The sequence below is a fragment of the Lepidochelys kempii genome, chromosome 12 (genome assembly GCF_965140285.1).
Source record: "Lepidochelys kempii isolate rLepKem1 chromosome 12, rLepKem1.hap1, whole genome shotgun sequence".
Lineage (NCBI taxonomy): Eukaryota > Metazoa > Chordata > Testudines > Cheloniidae > Lepidochelys > Lepidochelys kempii.
The window spans coordinates 2,960,235-2,979,759 of record NC_136391.1 but is presented as its reverse complement, the minus strand read 5'-3'; the positions used below and the strand labels follow the sequence as shown (position 1 = coordinate 2,979,759).

The window sequence follows — 19,525 nt, the reverse complement described above, 5'->3', positions numbered from 1 at the left end:
ATGGCCTCACTGTGACAACTGTGGGCATGGGCCAGTGCTGAGCAACAGAGACTGTTTCCTTGGCAATCTGGAAACCACCCCTCCCACGTGGCTGCCACCTTGTTCTTCCCGCCACGCGCAGCTGTGTGGTGTTCTAGATCCCCTCCCCCACGGCTGCCACCCCAGCCCTCCCTGTGTGCCAGCCTCTAGGCCCTCCTCCCTGGCTGCTGCCGCCTTGGCTCTTCCCATTAGCTGCTCATGAGGGTCGGGATCCCAGTCAGGGGTCACAGCGTGGGGAGCCAGGCTGGTTTCAGAGCAGGGTGGGCGCTGGGGGCTCTGACTGTAGGACAGTCACAGATATTGGAGTGGGAGGGGGCTCAGGGGATGTGGGGGGCCCAGCCAGCGGGGCCCGGCCTCTGTTGGTTAACTCAAGTGCCAGTGTCCAGCCACTGCTGGGCTCGGAGAGAGGGGTGCCGGGAGCGGGAGGCTGCTGCCAGCCTGTGTGCACTGCTCTGGGCGTGGTCTCCAAGCCCCCCTTGTCTGTGTGTGGTGCAGTGTGCGGCCCAGCCCTTGGCCTGGCGTGTCCCTTTGCGCAGCTGCTTGGAGGGGTAAACAAGCACTTCCACCAATTCTTCGGCTTCGGCGCTCCTTCCCTTTCCTGCCACCTCCCTGTCAGTGCCCTGAGTGACCTGCCACAAGCCCACGCCGACAGGAGGGTGGGGACTTCCGGCACTGCCTGCTGCGCCCGCCCTGCCTGCTTCTGTCAACCCCCCGTCCGAGCGGGTCGCGGCAGTGGTTGTCTCCCAGGCAGCCTCCTGCTTGGGTGCAGTTCCTTCCGGGCCCTCATCGCTGCCAGGGCGGTGAACTGTGAGCTCACGAGCGTGGGCCGCTGATGCCATGGCTGGGAGCTTGTGACTTCACGCCCAGAGCCCAGCCGGGTCACAGGCGCCAGTGTTTGCGAGTGTGTCTTCCCAGGTCGTGGCAGAGACGCCTCTCACCCCGTGGGTCTTTCAGTGGGGAAGGAGGGCACAGGGTGAAGCTTGGGAGTGGGGGAGGCAGAGGGTTCCTGCCAGACAGACCCGTGGGATGCTGTGTCTCAGCCTCCTCCAATGGCTGCACACACCTGAGCCACTGGCAAAGGAAGCCCTGGGTTCTTTGGGGGCCCTCTCCTCGCTGGAGACACTGCTGAATGTCCACAGCCCCAGTATCTCCCATCTCTGGGATGGGGTGTCTGGGGTCGCCGAGATCCTTGATCACCAAGAAACGGCGTCACCGCAGGCCTGGATTCTATTAGGCAGTCGTGACTCTTCTTTGACTCAGCAGAACTTTCTCCTCCTCCCCCATCTTGTGTGTTGGGGAGGGAAGGGGGAGGGGTGGCTCCCCTTGAGGAAGCCAGGCTGGGATCTGTCGCTCCCCTGCCCTCTGTGACCAGGCAGCCAAATGGTAGTTCCTGGATCCTGGTTATCAGGACTGAAGCAGGGCAGCTCCGCTTCCGCTCTTGGCAGCCGGCCTCGCTGATACTCTGTCCCCAGGGCTGCGTCAGAGGCTGGCGTGGGGGCTTCGGGTGTGTATATTGCTTAGATCCTGGGCTGTGCTGACCTCCAGGCAGCTGCACAAACAAGGATGCGAAGGCTGAGATGGGCTGTGCGAAGGGACAGCGCCGAGAGTCTTAGGGCCCAGACTTAAGGATGCTTCCTCCAGCTCTTTCCCTTGAGAGGAGTGATGCACGCAAGAGATGACACTGAAGAAGTGTCTCTTTAAGCATGCCAAGGGGGGCATGGGGCAGTGAGCTCCCAGCAGGGAACTGTGAGGGCACTGTCCACTGGACACCATCTGCACCCTGAGGTGCCTTATCTGCCAGTGCCTTGTGCCCCTCTAGAATGGCTGAAACTAGTGAGATCAGCAAGGAGACGCCCTTTCCCCCCTGCCAGCTCCATGTGTTTACTCTGCAATGGACAGTGTGGAGCCAGGCCAAGTGGGCAGTTGCACTTCCAGCCATGTGAGCACTGTGCCATCTTGCTTTTGCGTCACCATGCAGGGAAGCTCCTGTCACACTCAGCCAGAGGGTGGGTAGCAGCAGCAAAGCAGAAACTGAAGGGGCAGGCGGCATGTGTGCAGAGGAGAAGCTGTGGGGGGGGGGAGAGGAGGCGGGGGAGGGGAGAGCGAGGACTGATCTGAGGCTCCCTCTCCACCCCCCAACCTGTCAGAACATCCTAATGGGAGCGGAAAAATCCTTCATGCCGAGAAGGGATTTCAAACTTCAGGCCCTTTGAGTCTTTCCCGGCGCTGTTGATAAATCCAACTGCAGCAGCCCTGGGTTAATGCCTGGGAATCGGAAACAGAAACCAGCTGAGACTGACCCAGCTGGTTTTGCTACCCGCCCTGAGAGCTGGAAAGTACATTGGATTCAGCATTCCTCCTGACCCAGTCATCTCCATGACGCACCAGGCATCAGAATGGTGTCTCCTCTTGACATTGTAGGGGGAGAAAACTGGCTTTTAGCCATGCCTTCATGCTGGGGGAAAGCTCATGGACCTCTGCGGGTTTGTAAACGAGGAGCATTTGCTCCAGGCGGAAGAAATGGTCAGGGAATTGTTCCTCCCCTTGGTGCCATGCAAACAGCTGGTGACATCTGCCACCTCTGCCTATTAGGTACCAATCTGGGGAGCATTGTCTGGAGTTGAGGAGAGACTGACGCAGGACTCCTGGGTTCTGTTCCTCACACCCTGCCCTTGGGAGAGTCCCACACAATTTGTCAGAAGTGGTCCCTGATTCTGGTGCCCCCATGAGACCCATGAGAGTGCCTGGCTAAGTGCAGCCTCTGCTAAGCCATGCTGAGCTCTTGCCGCACCCACAATTAGGCTGAAGATGTCTAGCGGTGAGTGCCCAAATCAGTGGTCTCTCCAGAAAAGCTATGCCTCAGTTTTCCTATCTGGGTCATGAGCCCACCACCAGCATGTGCCTGTGAGGGGCGCTGCAGGCTAATCAGGGCTTGGCACATGTTAGAGAAAGGGCAAGGGTCTGTTAGCACTGACAATGCTGGATGTGGCCTATGCTGGGGTGTGCCCATCAAACTGCGGCGTATCTGCAGCGCCATAGGGTGTTGGGCAGACGCAGGAGTCCACCTTGGACGCCAAAGTGTCTCATCATTAGAAACCCGAGGCTCAGTAATAATAGCCCCCACTGGGACACAGCACATTCCAGCCGCAGATCTCCAAGCACTCAACAGAGGAGGGCGGAACCATTATCCCCATTCCACAGATAGGGAAACTGAGGCACTGAGCAGGGAAGTGACTCGCCCAGCAGTCCATTGCAAAATAGGGGCTAGAGCCCAGCTCTCCTGAGTCCAGTCCAGTGCTGTGGCTGCTAGGCCACACTGCCACCCCTGCCTCTTCAATAACTGACTGCAGCCCCCAGGAGGAACACTTACCCCCTGTAGGGTGTGAAGCTTTTAGAAGCCCTGAGACCCAGGGTGAGGGGCCAGGCTGGCCTGTGCCGTGCATCCTGGTTACCATCTTCCTGTTGCTGCCCTGGTCTCTGCCCAAGACGGCCCTTATGACTGAGACACGAGTGCCCACCCCGTGCCCTGGGTGCCATATAAGGCTTTAGCTGTCACTGCCACATCTGGGCGTAGAATTCTGGAGTGTCGGCACCTCCCTGCCCATGGCCCCCAGGCTTCTCTGCTTCCTTCAGTGCCCGTGGGCTAGGTGAACAGTGTGAACACGGCTTGCAACTGGGCACCGTCACCTCCGATATGGTTCCTGGACATGGCAGCGGTGGACACTGAGAGCAGAGCACAGGGAGGGCAGCTGCCGGTGGGAGTGCGATCGGGGCGCTGGGGCTTGGGGAAGGTGGTGTCTGAAGAGTTCTGTGCTGGGCATATGTAGGGCAGAGAACAGCTCTGGGCTGGTGCCCCTGAGCGACAGGTGCTGGTGACTGTTCTCTGCGTGCTAGGGGGATAGCTGGTGACTGGGTGCCAGTGGTGCCCTCTCTCCTGCCTGTGCGTCTGTGCCCGGGGCAGGACAGGGGTGTCTGACTGCCGGCTACCCCCTGCCCCTGGGAAGAGCTGAGTGAAACCCTTGGGTGCTGCTGTCTGCGTCTGCCCCGTCAGTCTGCCCCTCCCCCAGCAGTACCAGTCACTGACTCTCTCTGCAATGTCAGGAATGTGTGAGCACTGGGCCTGTCCCACCCACTGGAGGAGACCAGCCCTGAAGGAGTGGAGGGCCAGGGAGATCCCCTCGCTGGGCACACCTGTGTGCGCGCGTCTCAGGGCTCACGGCCTGCCGCCCCTCCGTATTGCAGCCCCAGCATGGCTCACTCTGAGGGGCTCTTCACGGGGAACGCCTGACCTCGGGGTGCAGTCCCTGCCCGGGGTGCACTGACTGCAGGTGTTACATGGTGCCAAAGGATCCCTTAGATCTGCTGCGCTGACCGGCCTGGGTGCTGTGCTGCGTGGGAAGGTAGGCGCATGGGGCTGGGGGCCGGGATGACCCTGCGAATGTGCCTCCTCCTTGCCCCCATTGCTTTTGGGGCATTTCCGGTGATGCCAGGGCCCCATCCATGCAGTCCCACATCAGCCCTACATGTGTCCGTGTATCTCCCAGCAACCCCTTGGCCCTCGGGGTTCTAAGCCCTTCTCCCCAGGAGGAGAATGGGACCTGTCCTGGAGACTGAGCAGCCAGGCAGCAGAGGACGCTCTCAGCTCGGAGGGTGGTGGGGTACTCGGTGCCCGGTATTCTTGGGGGCATGCCAGCCCCAGATGGCACGGTGGGAGTGGGAGGCTGGGGGGCCCTAAGTTGGGGGTAGGAGAAGAATCCTGTCTGGGCTGCAGCCCTCCCTGTGAGACCTGGCCCCACGCGTGCACCAAGCGGGGCAGAGCGTGTCTGCCATGGGGAGGAGGTGTGGAAAGCAGGGTCAGAGTTTCAGGTGCTTTGAGCTGTACCCATTTGCCCCGCTGACTGGTGGCAAATGGGGACAGGCTGATACCCATCGGGCCCTGGATGGCCTGCTGGCTTGGCTGGCAGCTGGGTTCTCCCACACCGTGTGGGCCCTCTCTTGACTCAGGCTTTGGCTGCAGTCTGCACCTGCTCATGGCTTGGATCGCTGCCTCCTTGGCAGAGCCGGGTGAGAGCGCTGTGCTGGCTGGCTGTGAGCTGCGCCCCGTGGCAGGAGGCAGCCGGGGGAGGGTGGAACCGGCTGGCTCTGCGCTGTCTCAGCCGCCATGCTGGTGCTGGGTCCCTCCTGCACGGGTTCGGGCAGGTGAGTGGATGAGCAATGTTGATATTGAGGTGCTTTGATCTGAGCTTTGTCCTCGATACCTTCCAGAAACACATCCGGCCCATGCTTTGCTGGGTGCCAAGTGCTCCAGGGGTGGCACCAGCCCCAGCCAGACATTGCGCTGCCAGTGATCCGTTCTTGGGCACGTTTACATAGGCCCAGTGCGCACGGCACCCTGCTGGAGCCGGGGTATCCATATGGCACGTCACTGGGGCTGCCAAGCCTGGAGCCCAGCTCTGGCAAGTCGGAGGCCAGGCCTAGGTCTAGATGGAGGGATTGGGGGAAGGTGGGAGGAGGTGAGATCGCCCAGCCTGGGGGTGATTCCCAGCACCACTGAGCTGGCACCAGCTCAGCCGGATAACCGCTGGGCATAAGAGAGACGTCTGGGCAGCTGGAGTGAAAGCACATGGCCCAGCTGGCGGGGCCTAGGCAGGACCAGGGGATGGAGTGGGGTGGAGGTGCCATGCCTGCGAGGCAGAGCTGAGAGGAGAGGGCCAGCAGGGGTTATGTGATGGGAATTTCCTGGTTGCATTGTGAGCGCCTAGCTGCCCCAGCCCCCTTGTGCTCGGCACTGGTCAGACCTGGAGCAGAGGCAGCCAGTGCCCCAAAGTTTCAGTGGCGGGCAAGGGGCAGTAAGTGGTACAGCAGGCAGCTGTGGGGCAGAGGGGAATGGAGCCCACTGACTGGTCTAATAAGCAGCAGTCCCAGGACACCATCTGGAGTGACTTTTGTTGGCATCTTAGCGACATTGCCAAGGCAGCTGGTGGAGGGGGCCCAAGCTGGGGGTGCCCTGGCTGAGCTGGGGGTGCATGCTGGAGTCTGGGAGTGGGAGAGAGAAGGGGAGGGGATTCCCCCCCCTCCTGGCGTTGGAGGGCCGGGCTGATAGGAGAAGCAGGATCTGCCATGTGAAGGGGCTGGCCTGGGAGGTGGGCGGGGGCAGCAGCAGCATGGCAGAGCTGTTTCTTGGGCCCAGAGGGCTCTAGCAGTAGCAGGGCAGAGCCCTGGGCATGTGCCAGCAGCGGGCATCCAGCTGGGCCTCACACCACTGTTCATAGCATCCAGTAGCTACGCTTGGGCCTTGCCTTCCTTCCCGCTCCGGCCCTGGCCTGGGGAAGGAGCTGACGGTGGGAAGGGCTGCTGGCTCCCTGGACAGCCCAGGGCCCCTTGCTCCAACGCTGACATGTGGCTGCCCCGCTGGGCAGGCAGACCTGGAATGGCTCTGTCCTCTGGCTCCAGGTGCAAGATGGACCCTCCTGAGGCAGAGGAATGGCTGCAGGGGGGCGTTGCACTGGGCACGTGGAGAAGGGGCAGACAGAAGAGAGGGACTGGCTTTGCCCCCTCTGCAGGAACAGATGGTGGGTCCATGCCACCGCAGCTCAGAGTTCTGCAGCTGGCAGTGCTGTGGGCAAGTTCGGGCCGTGGGCGTGATGGGCCCCCAGCGGCCCTGTTGGCGGTGCCCTGCCGGTGGGAGCCATGCTGCTGTCACGGTCCCTGGTGGAGGAGGTGGGTCTGGAGCCAGACCCACCCCACGCCCAGACCCCCGTCCCTGCAGCTTGGGATGTAAATAACAGTGGGTGGCTGCGGCCCAGAGCCAGCAGCCTGGCTTGCTTTGCTGTGAGCCGATTAAATGGCCCCCATAGGGTAATCTGGGGGCCTGCAGGTGAGCTGGACTACTTGGGATTACGGCTCTTCCTTAAGGAGCTTAATTGGGCCAGCGTTGCCCTAGAGACTGGAGGGGGCTGGTGCTGCGCTGGAGAATGGGCCAGGCAGCTCTGCTGTGTTAGCAGCCTGCCCGGGCTGGACGTCGGGGACCCGTCCTGCCTGGTTCTGCTCACTGGGCCTTGCTCTCTCCGGCGGGAGTACTGGCAGTTAACCCTTCAGTGCTGCGTGGCAATGCTCCCACGATGGCAGGGCAGCCAGGGTCAGTAAGGACCGGGCCAGAGCCCTCCGTCTGGGGAAATGACCATGCCGTGGGGTCAGCCTGGCTAGCCCAGAGCCTGCTAAGGCCGAGCCAGCAGCTGAGCAAGTGTGTGCCAGGGCGGGGCTGGTTCTGTGTGAGGAGCTGTGGGGGATACAGGGTGCTACAGCTGGAGGTCTCTGGAGGGTGGGCTGGGGCCCTGCTGGGGTGGGGTCCCAGGGCGGGCTGAGGCTGAATCCAGCTGCCTGGGGACGCTCTGAGCTCCCGGTCAGGCAGCCCCGTTGGGATGTGGTTGCTCAGGTGTCATCGTTGAGGATGCTGAGCCCGGGGAGAATGTGCCATTGGCGGCAGTGTGCCTGGCTTGCCAAGGACCCGCCCCCATGCCAGGCAGGCCCCAGTGTCTGGCCCTGTCGTGGCTGGAGGGTTGGCTCTGCCGTATTGCAGTCTGGGTCCCCTCCCCCTGCCGCTGTGCAGGGGGCAGTGTCGTGGGTGGCTGACCACCCCATGCCTTCCTGCCAGCTGGCACTGTGCCCACGCACCCGGCTGCTTGGCTGCCCCCTGGGCCAGAGGACTAAGGAGAGGAGGAAACTCTGCATAAGCTGATTAGGGAGCTGAGGAGTCCTGTGCTGGGCCCTGAGTGCCGCCCCCTTGGCGTGTTATCCCTGCCCCATCTGTTCAGCCCCGTCTAATGCCGGAGCCTTGACCTTCCCTGTGTGGCTGCTGTGTGAGCAGGCAGGTGCCCGGGCGAGGGAGCTGTGCCCCCTTCTGGAGGAGATCTGGCAGCCTTTCCCTCCAGGCTGTTTGGGCTCCTCCTCCACCCTGTGCCCCCTCCGGCCCTTTTGTGGCCATTCAGGATCAAATCGGACACCCACCTGCATGCAGCCGTTTGGTGTGTGAAAGGGGCCGTCGGTGCCAGCAGCTTCTAGAGCAAGCGAATCTTGTGGCAGGACCCGGCTCCGCCAGGCTCTGGCCACAGCCACGCTGTCTTTCTGGACTTGTCTTCCTCCTTGCGGCTTCTCTGGGGCTCCTTGCTTTGCCATCTGGTGAGGTCCCCTGCGCCTCCCCCCACAGCCTTGCGGGAGCTGGGCTGCCCCAGCAGATACCGCGACCTGGGCACTGCCATGCCATGGGGTGAGCGGTCGCCCAGGGCCTTGTTCTCTAGCAGGAGTGAATTCCCTCTCCTCTCCCTGGGCACTGACACGGTGACCAGAGACTTCCACTGCCGCCAAACCCCTGGGCAGCCCAGAGCCTCCTGCTGAAAGCAGCACGGCTGTGTGTGGGACCCTGCTGGGGGCCCCCTGGAACGTGGGCTTGAGGGGCCTGTGAGATGGGGGCTTTGACTCACTAAGGCAACCCTGAGCTGCTGTAACAGAGACAGGAGACTCTCGCAGTCACCCCTCAGCCGGGCAGCGGCCACCAGTGGGAGTCCTGGCTCCAGTTCTATTCGGTATCTTCACAGATGATTTGGATAAGGGCATTGAAAGCACATTCATGACGCCTGCGGGCCGTACCACGCTAGGAGGAGGTGCAATCACTTGGGAGGGCAGGGTTAGAATTCAAAATGAGCTGGACAAACTGGAGAAATGGTCTGACATCAACAGGACAAAATTCACTAAGGACGAATGCAAAGTGCTCCACTGAGGAAGGACCAATCAGTTGCACACATACAGAGTGGGATATTACTGCCGAGGAAGGAGTGCTGCAGAAAGGGATCTGGGGTTATGGTGGTTCACAAACTGAATTTGAATTAGCAATGTACTATTGGGAAAAAAACCCATGTCGTTCTGGGATAGATTCCCATCCACGACTGCTGTTAGCCAATATCTCCAATGGCCGGTAATGGGACACTAGATGGGGAGGGCTCTGAGTGACTACAGGGAATTCTTTTCCAGGTGCCTGCCTGTGGGTCTCACCCACAGGGTCTAACTGATCTCTGTATGTGGGGGAGGGAAGGAATTTTCCCCGGATCAGTCCCTGGGAGGATTTTTGCCTTCTTCTGCAGCCTGGGGTCACTTGCTGGGGTGAACTAGAGCAGTAGTTTTCTTCCTTTTTTCATTTGCAACCCCCTACAAAATGTTGAATGGAGGCGAAGACCCCTTTGGAAATCTCTCTGTGGACCCCCAGGGTCTGTGGACCACAGGTTGAAAACCACTGTCCTAAAGTAAATGGTGGATTCTCTGGACCTTGAAGTCTTTGAACAGTCTGTTGCAGGAGTGGGTGGGCGAGGTTCTGTGGCCTGTGATGTGTAGGTCAGACTGGATGATCCTGATGGTTCTGTCTGAGTCAATGGGGTTGTGCACACTAGCACTTACTTCGGTAGAACGTCAGTCGCTCAGGGTGTGAAAAAGCCAGCCCCCGAGCGATGTAAGTTGCACCGACCCAAGCCCCGGGGTGCACAGCCCTGTATCAGTGAGCGACGCGCCCCCACAAACACAGCTACCGTTGCTGGGGAGGTGGAGCTCTCCCGTCGTCATGCAGCGTCTGCACGAGCAGAGCGACAGAGGCGCAGCTGCAGTGATTCTAGTGTGGACTAGCCCTACGAGTGCTGTGCAGCACGGCACGAGGAGTAGTTCTTCCACTCCACTCAGCGCTGAGAAGGCCTCAGCTGGAGCCCTGTGTCCAGTTCTGGGCACCACACCTCAGGAAGGACGTGGACAAACTTGGAAAAAGTCCAGAGAAAAGCAACAAAATTGATCAAAGGTCTAGAGAACATGACCCGTGAGGGGAGACTGAAGCAATTGGGTTTGTTGAGCCTGGAGAAGAGAAGACTGAAGGGGGACATACGTATAAGGTTGTTATAAAGAGGAGGGTGCTAGGTTTAGCTTGGACATCAGGAAGAATGTCCCACCCGTCAGGGTGGTTAAGCACGGGGAGGAATTACTGAGGGAGGCAGTGGAATCCCAGTCATTGGAGGGTTTTAAGGACAGATTGGACAAATCCCTCTCAGGGCTGGTCTAGGTAACATGTGGTCCTACCTCAGTGCAGGGGCCTGGCCTAGGTGGCCTGTCGAGGTGCTTCCAGGCCTATGTTTGTGTGAGTCTATGCGCTGTGCCTTGGACCAAACGGCTCCTGGTGCCATGGCGGGGTCTGGGTGCAGTGACCGCCTGGGCAGTGCGGGCACATCAGTGTGGTGGAGGGGCTGTGCCTAAGTTACTCAAGGCCCCGAGCAGCTCTCCTGCATGTGGACTGCTCCCTCTGCGCATTACCCCTGTGCAGCCAAGCCGATGGGCAGGAGGAGGCTGTGCCAAGGTCTTCCACTGTGGCCTGGTATTTTCAGCTTCCCTCTGGCATCCGTTCCTGGCACAGGCTGAGGTTTGTACATCTGGAAATCCAGTCAAGTGGCCAGCCCATCTCTCCACAGACCCCAGGGAAGGCAGATGGCTCCCCATTTCTTCAGTGTGGTGGTGTGTCTGTTGCGAAATACGGCCACATGCTGGCTGCATCTGGCTTGTCCTGACACTTAGTGGGTGGCCTGGGCCACTCTGAGCTCCATCAATGGCTATTAGCCAAAATGGCCAGGGACACAACCCCGTGCTCTGGGTGTCCCTAGCCTCTGACTGACAGTGGCTGGGAATGGGTGACAGGGGATGGATCACTTGATTACCTGTTCTGTTCATTCCCAGTGAAACACCTGGCATTGGCCACTGTCGGAGGACAGGATACTGGGCTAGATGGATCATTGGTCTGACCCAGTATGGCCATTCTTATGTCTGTGTGATCCCCTAAAGACTTGGGGGCCTTCCAGGCCCTCTGGGATTACCAGGCTGTGGCTGGAGATGGCACCATTCTCATACACACCTTGTGAGATGCTGGGCATGGATCATTGCATTAGGAGTAGATCTTGCTCCGTGGCCAGCAGGGGGGCACCAAAGGGGTCGGGGGCACATGTTCCCTTCCCTGTCAGGGGATGGCTGAGAGCTGCTGGCTGGTGCCATGTCACAGAGCTAGGCGGGGGTTGAGGTTGTTCTCTGGGGCTTATGAGCCAGACAAGCCCCATTGACATGCTTGGCTAAACCAATGGCATGGGCCTTCGTGGTTCCATCTTTGCAGCAGTGGGGAGGCTGTTGTAGAAGGGTGCATGCTTTTGTGAGTTGGGGGGCTGCCCCAGTGTGGGGCAGCTGGGGGAAAGTTTGCAGGGAGGGGTAGATGGAGTGGGAGGCAGTGGGCAGGAGGGGGCTCTGAGCAGTGTGGGGAGCAGGAGGGGGCAGTAGCAATGCAGAGCATGTGTCCCTTGTCAGAGAAAGTTGGGTCAATATCCTCTCCCCTGCTTTACCCAGGAGGAAACTGAGGCACGGTGCGAACAGGGATGGGCTCAAGACCTAGGAGCCAGGAGTAGAACCCAAGGAGTCCTGGCTCCCAGCCACTGCTACGTACATCTTCCCAGGAAATGGCTATCTGTGAAATATACAGCACCCCGGTGGGATTTGGGGGGCAGCCCTGGTGGATCAGCCGTGCAGAGAACGCTGGGTCCTCCCTGTGTGGCGTGCCCCCGGCAGGCCTGGCCTTTGGGCCAGGGAGCCAGCTGCCTCACTCCCTTTCCTTCCTCAGAGGGGCTCCTGGGGACTCTCTGGCTGCAGCGTGGGTGGGTCGGGGACTTTCCAGCAGGCTCTGCTGTCCTGGGGCTTCCTTCGTGGCAGCTGGCACAGGAGGAGGGGGCCATAGCAGATTGTTATCTGGGAGCTGGCAACTCTTCCCTGTCCTGGCGCCGAGATGGCCTGGGCTCTGTAATCTCCCAGCAGAGCGGCCCCGAAATGCTCCTGTGTCTGCCCAGCGCCGCCTTGGTGCTTCTGCTGCATCCCCAGAGACTTGGCTGAGCGCCTGGGCAGAGGCACTGGAGGTGGCCCACCCACCCAAGCGGGGCACTTCGCTGATGTGGGGGCAGCCACCTTCCACCCCGGGCTCGGCGGGATGGGGCTGTCCATGGGTTACAGCACCATGTGCCCCCAGCTGCAGGGCGTGTGGGAGCCGAGGGGCCACGCAGCACCCCCTGCAGGGCGTGGCATGCTTTGCTAAGGGGCGGGGCTGCGAGTCCCTCGGGGAGGGATCCTTGGGGCACTGGGGCAGTGTCTCAGAATGATCGGGAGGTTGCTTGCAGCTCCTGCCAGTCGGCTGAGGCCTGTGTGGTCTCAGGCTACACCGGGCAGGGCTCCTGGGCTGGGCTGGCCTCTGGCCAGGAAGCTGGGCTCCAGGAAGTCTTGGCGTGCCTGGGACAAGGAGTGTTTCCTGCTGTCTCGGGCCTTTGGCTCAGCTCCCCCCGGTGTCTGTCCTTCCCGGCACTGACAGTGGAGTGGTGCCCCGCCTTGGACCCTGGCTCCTGCCCTGCCACGGGCAGTGATCTGCTGGTGCCTGGCTGGCCCCAGAGTGGCCGGGACACGGGGAGTTGCTCAGCTCCGCGGACAGGGCAGGGGGCAGCACCAGAGTGCTGGTCTTCAGGGGCATCCAGGAGCTGTGCTGGGTCCCAGAGCCGTGTGGCTCACACTCTGCTCCCGGGGAGCCTGCCAGAGCTCTGGGCCCAGTTCTCAGACCGGCACCTGGCCCCATTGCACGGGGTGATGGCGCTGGAGCTGCTCTGGGAAGGCCTGGCTCACACCCCAGCCCGGCTTGGCAGCGGTGCCGGGGAAGGACCAGGTGTAGGGCCGCGGGGACCAGCCCGCGGCATTGGGACTCTGTGCTGGAGCCTGAGTTGAGGTGGCCCCGCTCCCTGCCGTCGCCCCGGGAGCCTGATCCTTCCTGTGCCAGCCCAGCACACCCAGCTGTCCCTGCCTGTCCTCACCATGTTGTTTCCTTCCCCCGCAGGGAGGCCCTCCAGGTCACACTCCACCATGTCACTCTCCGTGCGGCCCCAGCGGCGCGCCCTTGCCGCCAGGATCAATAGGAGCCAGTCCTTCGCCGGCCTGAATTCGACCCCGGACAAGACCTTCAGGTAGGACCTGGAGGCTGGCTGCTGCTGGTGGGAGCGGGGCATCGGATAGCCTGAGCGTGTGCTGGGGGTGCCCCTCCCGACTCGACACTAACCCGCTCAGCAGGGACCTCCGCGGCACCTCGCACAGGGGGGTCACAGCATCAGACAGATGCAAGAAAGGGGCAGAGAATCCAGACTCCCAGTCCCCTGCTCCATTGATGTGTCACCCCCATTGGCTCCCTTCATGGCTGCTGGCCTGGGGCAGTCTGTGGAGGGGACATTCCCAGAGCCTCGCACTGGGCAGAGCCTGGCCGGCACATCATTTGGGAGAATCGGGTGGTTGCCGAGCAGCTGGGCGATGCACTGGCTTGGGACCTGATCTGCCCCCCGCCGCTGTGCGAGATGGGCACAGCATCCCTGCAGCCCAGGGCGTGGCGGGGCTGGCTTACAGTGTGGCAGGGGATGATGGGGTCGTCCAGCAGCTCTTCAGACCGAACTCTGCTCCCCCAGCTCAGATGTTCAGCTCCGAGGTGCTTTCCACAGGAGTCCCCATCTGCCCCCAGCCCTTGTCTACAAAGATCCTCCCTGGCCCCGTTGTGCAGGCTGCTTTGGGTCATGCGGCTGCTCCCCCGAGGTGGCTGCAGTGGAGGGTGGTCTGGGTCCCTAGCTTGGCAGTGCTGTGGGGTCCTTGAGCCCGAGGGGGGCCCATAGGATGTGTGATGTTCTGCCTGGCTCCAGCTTTGGGAGCTCACCGGACCCTGGCTTTGCTCTCTGTGCTGCATGGGATTTGGCTGCTGAGAATGGGAAGTGGCCCTGGGGCGTTGTCCATGGATCCAGAGGGCCACAGGGCTCAGGGCTCCTGGAGCTGGCTGTCCCAGGGCCCTTGCCACGGTGCAGTGTGGTGAGGCACGGAGCCACCTGCCACTCCCCTGAGATGCAGCCTGCTGGGTAGTCATGTCATGGCTGGGCTGATGGGCAGCAGCTTCCCCAGGCTGGGACAGCCGTTCCCGCCCAGGGTGCTGGGGCCCCGGGGTGCTGCTGGCTCTGGCGTTGCTCCAGCCACTCCCCCTGGCTGTGGCTCTTCCTGGCAGCGAAGCACCTGGGCATCAGTAAAAGCAGCTGGAACCCGGAGCCAGTCTGGGGCCCCTGCTGCCGGAGGAGTTGCCCTCGGGGCCAGCACCTGTCAGTGGGATTGGAACTGGGAGGGCCAAGGCAGCACTAGGTGGCTGGGCAGTACGTCGCAGGGGCAGTGTGTGCAGGGCAGGGAGATGGCCAGAGGGAGGCAGTGTGGTTAACAGGACAGCAAGTCCTCACTGCACCAGTCCTGCGAGAGGCGGTGGCTCTGGGCCGTGGGGGCCGAGTCAGTGGCCACACTGGGGGTGCTGGCCAGTGCGAGGGGAGACAGGGCTCTCCCAGGCAGCTGCAGTGGGAACCCAACACAGCAGCTCTTCCTGGCTCACCATGCCAGGAGAGCCCACCAGTTGCCTTGGAAATGGCTCAGCTCCAGGACTGGCTCCAGGCAATGCAGTGGCGTTCCGGCGGCTCCCAGCATGGCTAAGGCATGTGCCATGCCCCATGGGCATGACCCCTCTGGGGCTGCTGTTGTGTCATAGCTCAGGGGTGCCCTGGTGTGCCCGGGCCGGAGGATCCTCTCCCAGGCAGAGTGCTCCTGCCTGCTGCCTGGCTGGGTCCAGGAGGCTTGTGCCAGGAATTGCTTGGCCTTGTGACCATGGAGGAGGCTGGGTTCTGGCCTGTCGCTTGCATGGTAACTTTGGGGTCAGTCCCTTGTTGTGGGGACAGGGCAGGGAGTAGCACAGACTGTGGGCCTGAATGCCCTCACCTGACCCACCCAAGTGCAGAGCACTCACTGCTCTCCCAGTGCCCCCAGACGCCCACGGCTCAGCCTCACAGGAGGGAATCGTCCCTGTGTCGCAGAGCTTGGCATGGATCCCAGAAGTCCTGGTGCCCACACTCCACTCTCCAGGTCTGTAGGGAAGGCCCCATGCCCCATTAGCCAGGGCTGCATTCAGAGATCCCCAGCCCTAGCAGGCCAAGCCAGCAGGGCAGGGAGCCAGCGTGGGGAATGTTTCAGAAATGGGGGTGTCCAGCTTTGGCGGGGTTGTGGGCATGGCCAGGGGCTTTCCCGAGGGGAGGATGCCCCAGGTTCATGCTCTAGGTTTCTAGGAAATGGTGGCTTTTGTATGCATGGCTCCTGCTCCCCGGCAGGGCAGGTAGCCCAGGGGTCTGTGTCTCCACTTCCTATAGGTGGAAGGGCAGAACTGTCCCCCAGCAGCGCGGTCTGAGCAATGGCCATGGCTCCCTCCTGCTCCTCGGGCATCGCTCACCCCTGGACACAGCGAGTGCGACGTACTCCCAGTCAAGACCCCCCAGGTGGAGATGACACCGCAAACCCAAAGGAGTTTGGAGGTCGGGGCCTACCCCAGGCTGCTCCAGACAGGGAAAGTGTCCAGTGTCGGGGTTGGCTTCCCCCCGCAGCTAGGGGCAGCTCCTCAGAGAGAGGGTTGGGGAAATGTTCCTGTCCCCCCCTCCAGGTCTGATTTGGGGACTCTCAGTGCTCTCTGGGTGGTGACAGGCCAGTCCCAGTCCCTGCCTGGCCAGTGGAGGTGCCACGAGATTGCGGGATTGGCTGTAGTGTCCTTGGGCCGGTGGAGACGAGGAGGGGCCAGCGCTGCAGGGCCCCAAGCAGCAGTCTGGGAACCTGTTCTCCCTCACCCTGGTTCTCTGTTGCGTAGGGACACTTCACTTGTCCAGGATCTCTCTTCACCATAGCCTGCTCTGCTCCTGTGGCTCATCCCAAAGCCTCCGGCATTCCAGAGAGGCCTGCACCCTACGTGCTGCAGACAGGGCTGGGGAAATGGACACCAGTGCTCGAGACTGGTCGTTGGGCTATGCCTGAGCTCTGTAACCCTGGCCTGGGCCTCTCCTGCCTCTCCGGGGGGTGGACTCTGCCTTTCTTCTCCAGCACTTCTCATCCCAAACGGGCTGCCCTGCACCACCACCACCTGGTCCTCCAGGACCTCGCCTTTCCTGGCCTTGTGTGCCAGCAAACCCCAGAGAGCCACCAGCAGACCGTGGAGAGCTGCCAGTTGCCACAGGGAACTGCACTAGCCGATCCCACATCAAGCTCGGCTAAGCCAGGCCATGGTACGCAAGCCTCATGGGCTTCAGCAGCCAGGACTGTGAGGGGAGACACTGCAGCAGGGGCCACCTCCTTGAAGGGGAAGGTGTGGGTTTGGCCTGGGGGGTGTGGGTTTGACCTGGATGCCTCGGTACATGGGTGCTGTAGCTGTAATCGTGCAGTGTGGGGCCACTACCCTGGTCTCAGTGAAAGCGGCGGTGGGAAGAACCAAGAGTCAGACAGCGTGGTCTTCCTCATCATATTCCCTGGAGCCTCAGATAGCACCAGGCAGAGGCGGGCAGATCCTCCACAGCAATGGCCTCCAAGGCACACAGGAGAGAAGCTGTCACTGTCCCTGCTGCCACTACAGCCCTGCTGGCTGGGGTACTTGAAAGCGCTGCTTGTACCCGCGCCATGTGCTAGGCCCAGCCATTCAGGAATAACGTGGCAAGCTGTGCCCTGGGCATTGATAGGGAATTCTGTTCGGCTGTGTCTACGTGGGGTTTTTTATAAGATGTTTCCCTCCGGGCAGCCCCTGGAGACGGGGCTCCTGGGACCACCAGCATTTCACCTTCTGAATCCCACTGGTCCCTGCCAATGGAGTGGCATCAGGGGCAGTGATGGTGGGAGCTGTTTTGCAAAAGCCCCTGGTACAGAGAAGGCCCACGTCTCACCCACGTTCAGGAACACCTCCAGCACAGCTCTCTTGCATGTCCGGGGCCCACCCGTGTTGCTTGGCCTCGGGAGAAGAGAGCGCAGGCGTTGGAGGGAGTGTCCTTTTCACAGCCAGAGGAGAATTCTTTCTGTTCTGTACAGGCTCTTTTCCCACACCTCCCAACAGGGCATTAGGCAGCGTGACTCACGTCTGTCCTGGCTGGTTCGTTCTCTCTCACCTTGCCAGGGGAGCATTGTGCATGCCCTGCAGTGGTTGGCTTTTACAGCGTCCTTGCTGCTCAGGTGTGTGAGAGAAGGCGGGTCGGAGCAGTGCGCCTGGCCCTGGGAGCGGATGGTGGAGGTCTGGGACTGGCGACCATTACCCGAAGCAGGAGCATTTGATTGTGCCAGAGGAGTGGAGTCCTTGCTCATGGTCCTTGGCTCGGAGCTTTAGGCCTTGGACTGGACCCACTGTTGTACAGGAGGCCGGTGCAGGGAGCTGGTTTGATGTGCTCGCAGTGTCCGTTTTGCTGAGGAGACGTGCTGAGCACCCTGCACCAGCTAGAGTTTCCCAAGTAGCGATCGGGGGAGGTCCCGGATGACTGGAAAAAGGCTAATGTAGTGCCCATCTTTAAAAAAGAGAAGAAGGAGGATCCAGGGAACTACAAGCCAGTTAGCCTCACCTCAGTCCCTGGAAAAATCATGGAGCAGGTCCTCAAGGAATCAATTTTTGAAGCACTTCGAGGAGAGGAAAGTGATCAGGAACAATCAGCATGGATTCACCAAGGGCTGGCTCTGTGGATGAGGGGAAAGCAGTGGACGTGTTATTCCTTGACTTTAGCAAAGCTTTTGACACGGTCTCCCACAGTATTCTTGCTAGCAAGTTAAAGAAGTATGGGCTGGATGAATGGACCATAAGGTGGATAGAAAGCTGTCTAGATCATCGGGCTCAACGGGTAGTGATCAATGGCTCCATGTCTAGTTGGCAGCTGGTATCAAGCCGAGTGCCCCAAGCTTTGGTCCTGGGGCCAGTTTTGTTCAATATCTTCATATATGATCTGGAGGATGGTGTGAATTGCACCCTCAGCAAGTTTGCAGATGAAACTAAACTAGGACGAGAGGTAGATACGCTGGAGGGTAGGGATAGGATACAGAGGGCCCTAGAGAAATTGGAGGATTGGGCCAAAAGAAATCTGATGAGGTTCAACAAGGACAAGTGCAGAGTCCTGCACTTAGGACGGAAGAATCCCATGCACCGCTACAGACTAGGGACCGAATGGCTTGGCAGCAGTTCTGCAGAAAAGGACCAAGGGGTTATGGTGGACGAGAAGCTGGATATGAGTCAACAGTGTGTCCTTGTTGCCAAGAAGGCCAGTGGCATTTTGGGGTGTATAAGGAGGGGCATTGCCAGCAGATCGAGGGACATGATCATTCCCCTGTATTTGGCATTTGTGAGGCCTCATCCGGAGTACTGTGTCCAGTTTTGGGCCCCACACTACAAGAAGGATGTGGAAAAATTGGAAAGAGTCCAGTGGAGGACAACAAAAATGGTTAGGGGACTGGAACACATGACTTATGAGGAGAGGCTGAGGGAACTGGGATTATTGAGTCCGCAGAAGAGAAGAGTGAGGGGGGATTTGATAGTTGCTTTCAGTTACCTGAAAGGAGGTTCCAAAGAGGAGGAATCTAGGCTGTTCTCAGTGGTAGCAGATGACAGAAGGAGCAAAGGTCTCAAGTTGCAGTGGGGGAGGTTTAGGTTGGATATTAGGAAAAACTTTTTCACTAGGAGGGTGGTGAAGCAGTGGAATGCGTTACCTAGGGAGGTGGTGGAATCTCCTTCCTTAGAGGTTTTTAAGGTCCGGCTTGACAAAGTCCTGGCTGGGATGATTTAGTTGGGGATTGGTCCTGCTTTGAGCAGGGGGTTGGATTAGATGACCTTCCAAACCTGATATTCTATGATTCTTTGAAGTGCTGAAGGTTTCGTGCCCAAGTGTATGTCAGTGCTGGAGTCCAGCTGAGAGGTGACGAAGGCATGAAGAACAGGCTGGCTCGTCGTCCACCAGGATGGGATGGGGTCTCCCAGCCTCGTGGGGGTGATAGAGAGAGGTACTCGCTCGTGCTGCTATGGGAGAGCTCAACATAAGGAACCAGGGGCTCTCGTAAACTACGGACTGAACTGACCAATTGTGGGTGTGTATTTTCAGGCAAAGGAGACTGTGCCATGGCTAGGAATGCTTTGCTCTGCCCTCCAGCATCACCTCTGTCTTCCACCGCGGGCGGCTCTCACCCCAGCCCTGGGCCATCTTGGTGGTGGTGGGGAGGCCGCACGTGGTGACAGACCGGCAGAGCTGTGTGTCTCCTGCATGTTGCTGGCATAGCACCTAGTGGCTGTGTGTAGCTGCTGAAAGGAACAGGAGAGAGAACTGGTCCTTGCGGGATTCCACACGTGAGGGAATCTATGTGGGAGGTGCAGGCTCCCATCATTGGGTGCATCCCTCCAGGAAGGACACAAACCTTTGTAGAGCTCTACCCTGCCCCCCCGCCACTTCTCTAAGGTGACAGCATTATCTCCTGGGCGACAGCGTCCGGTGCTGCAGAGAGGTCCTGGAGGATGAGCACGGATGTCTGTCCATGCTCTATGGGCAGGAGGAGCATC

The 19,525-nt window shown here is 60.4% G+C and overlaps 1 protein-coding gene across 11 annotated transcripts in view; it reads left to right on the top strand.

Moving 5' to 3' along the window:
• Nucleotides 1–19,525, top strand: part of RIPOR1 (RHO family interacting cell polarization regulator 1) — a 118,238-nt gene that overhangs the window by 71,634 nt on the left and 27,079 nt on the right. For all 11 annotated transcript variants that reach the window (XM_073307142.2, XM_073307139.2, XM_073307141.2 and 8 more), the window contains exon 2: nucleotides 12,971–13,097. In XM_073307142.2, coding sequence (XP_073163243.2) covers nucleotides 12,997–13,097 — 101 coding nt within the window. In that variant the 5' untranslated portion in view covers nucleotides 12,971–12,996. The remainder of the gene's footprint in view (nucleotides 1–12,970; nucleotides 13,098–19,525) is intronic.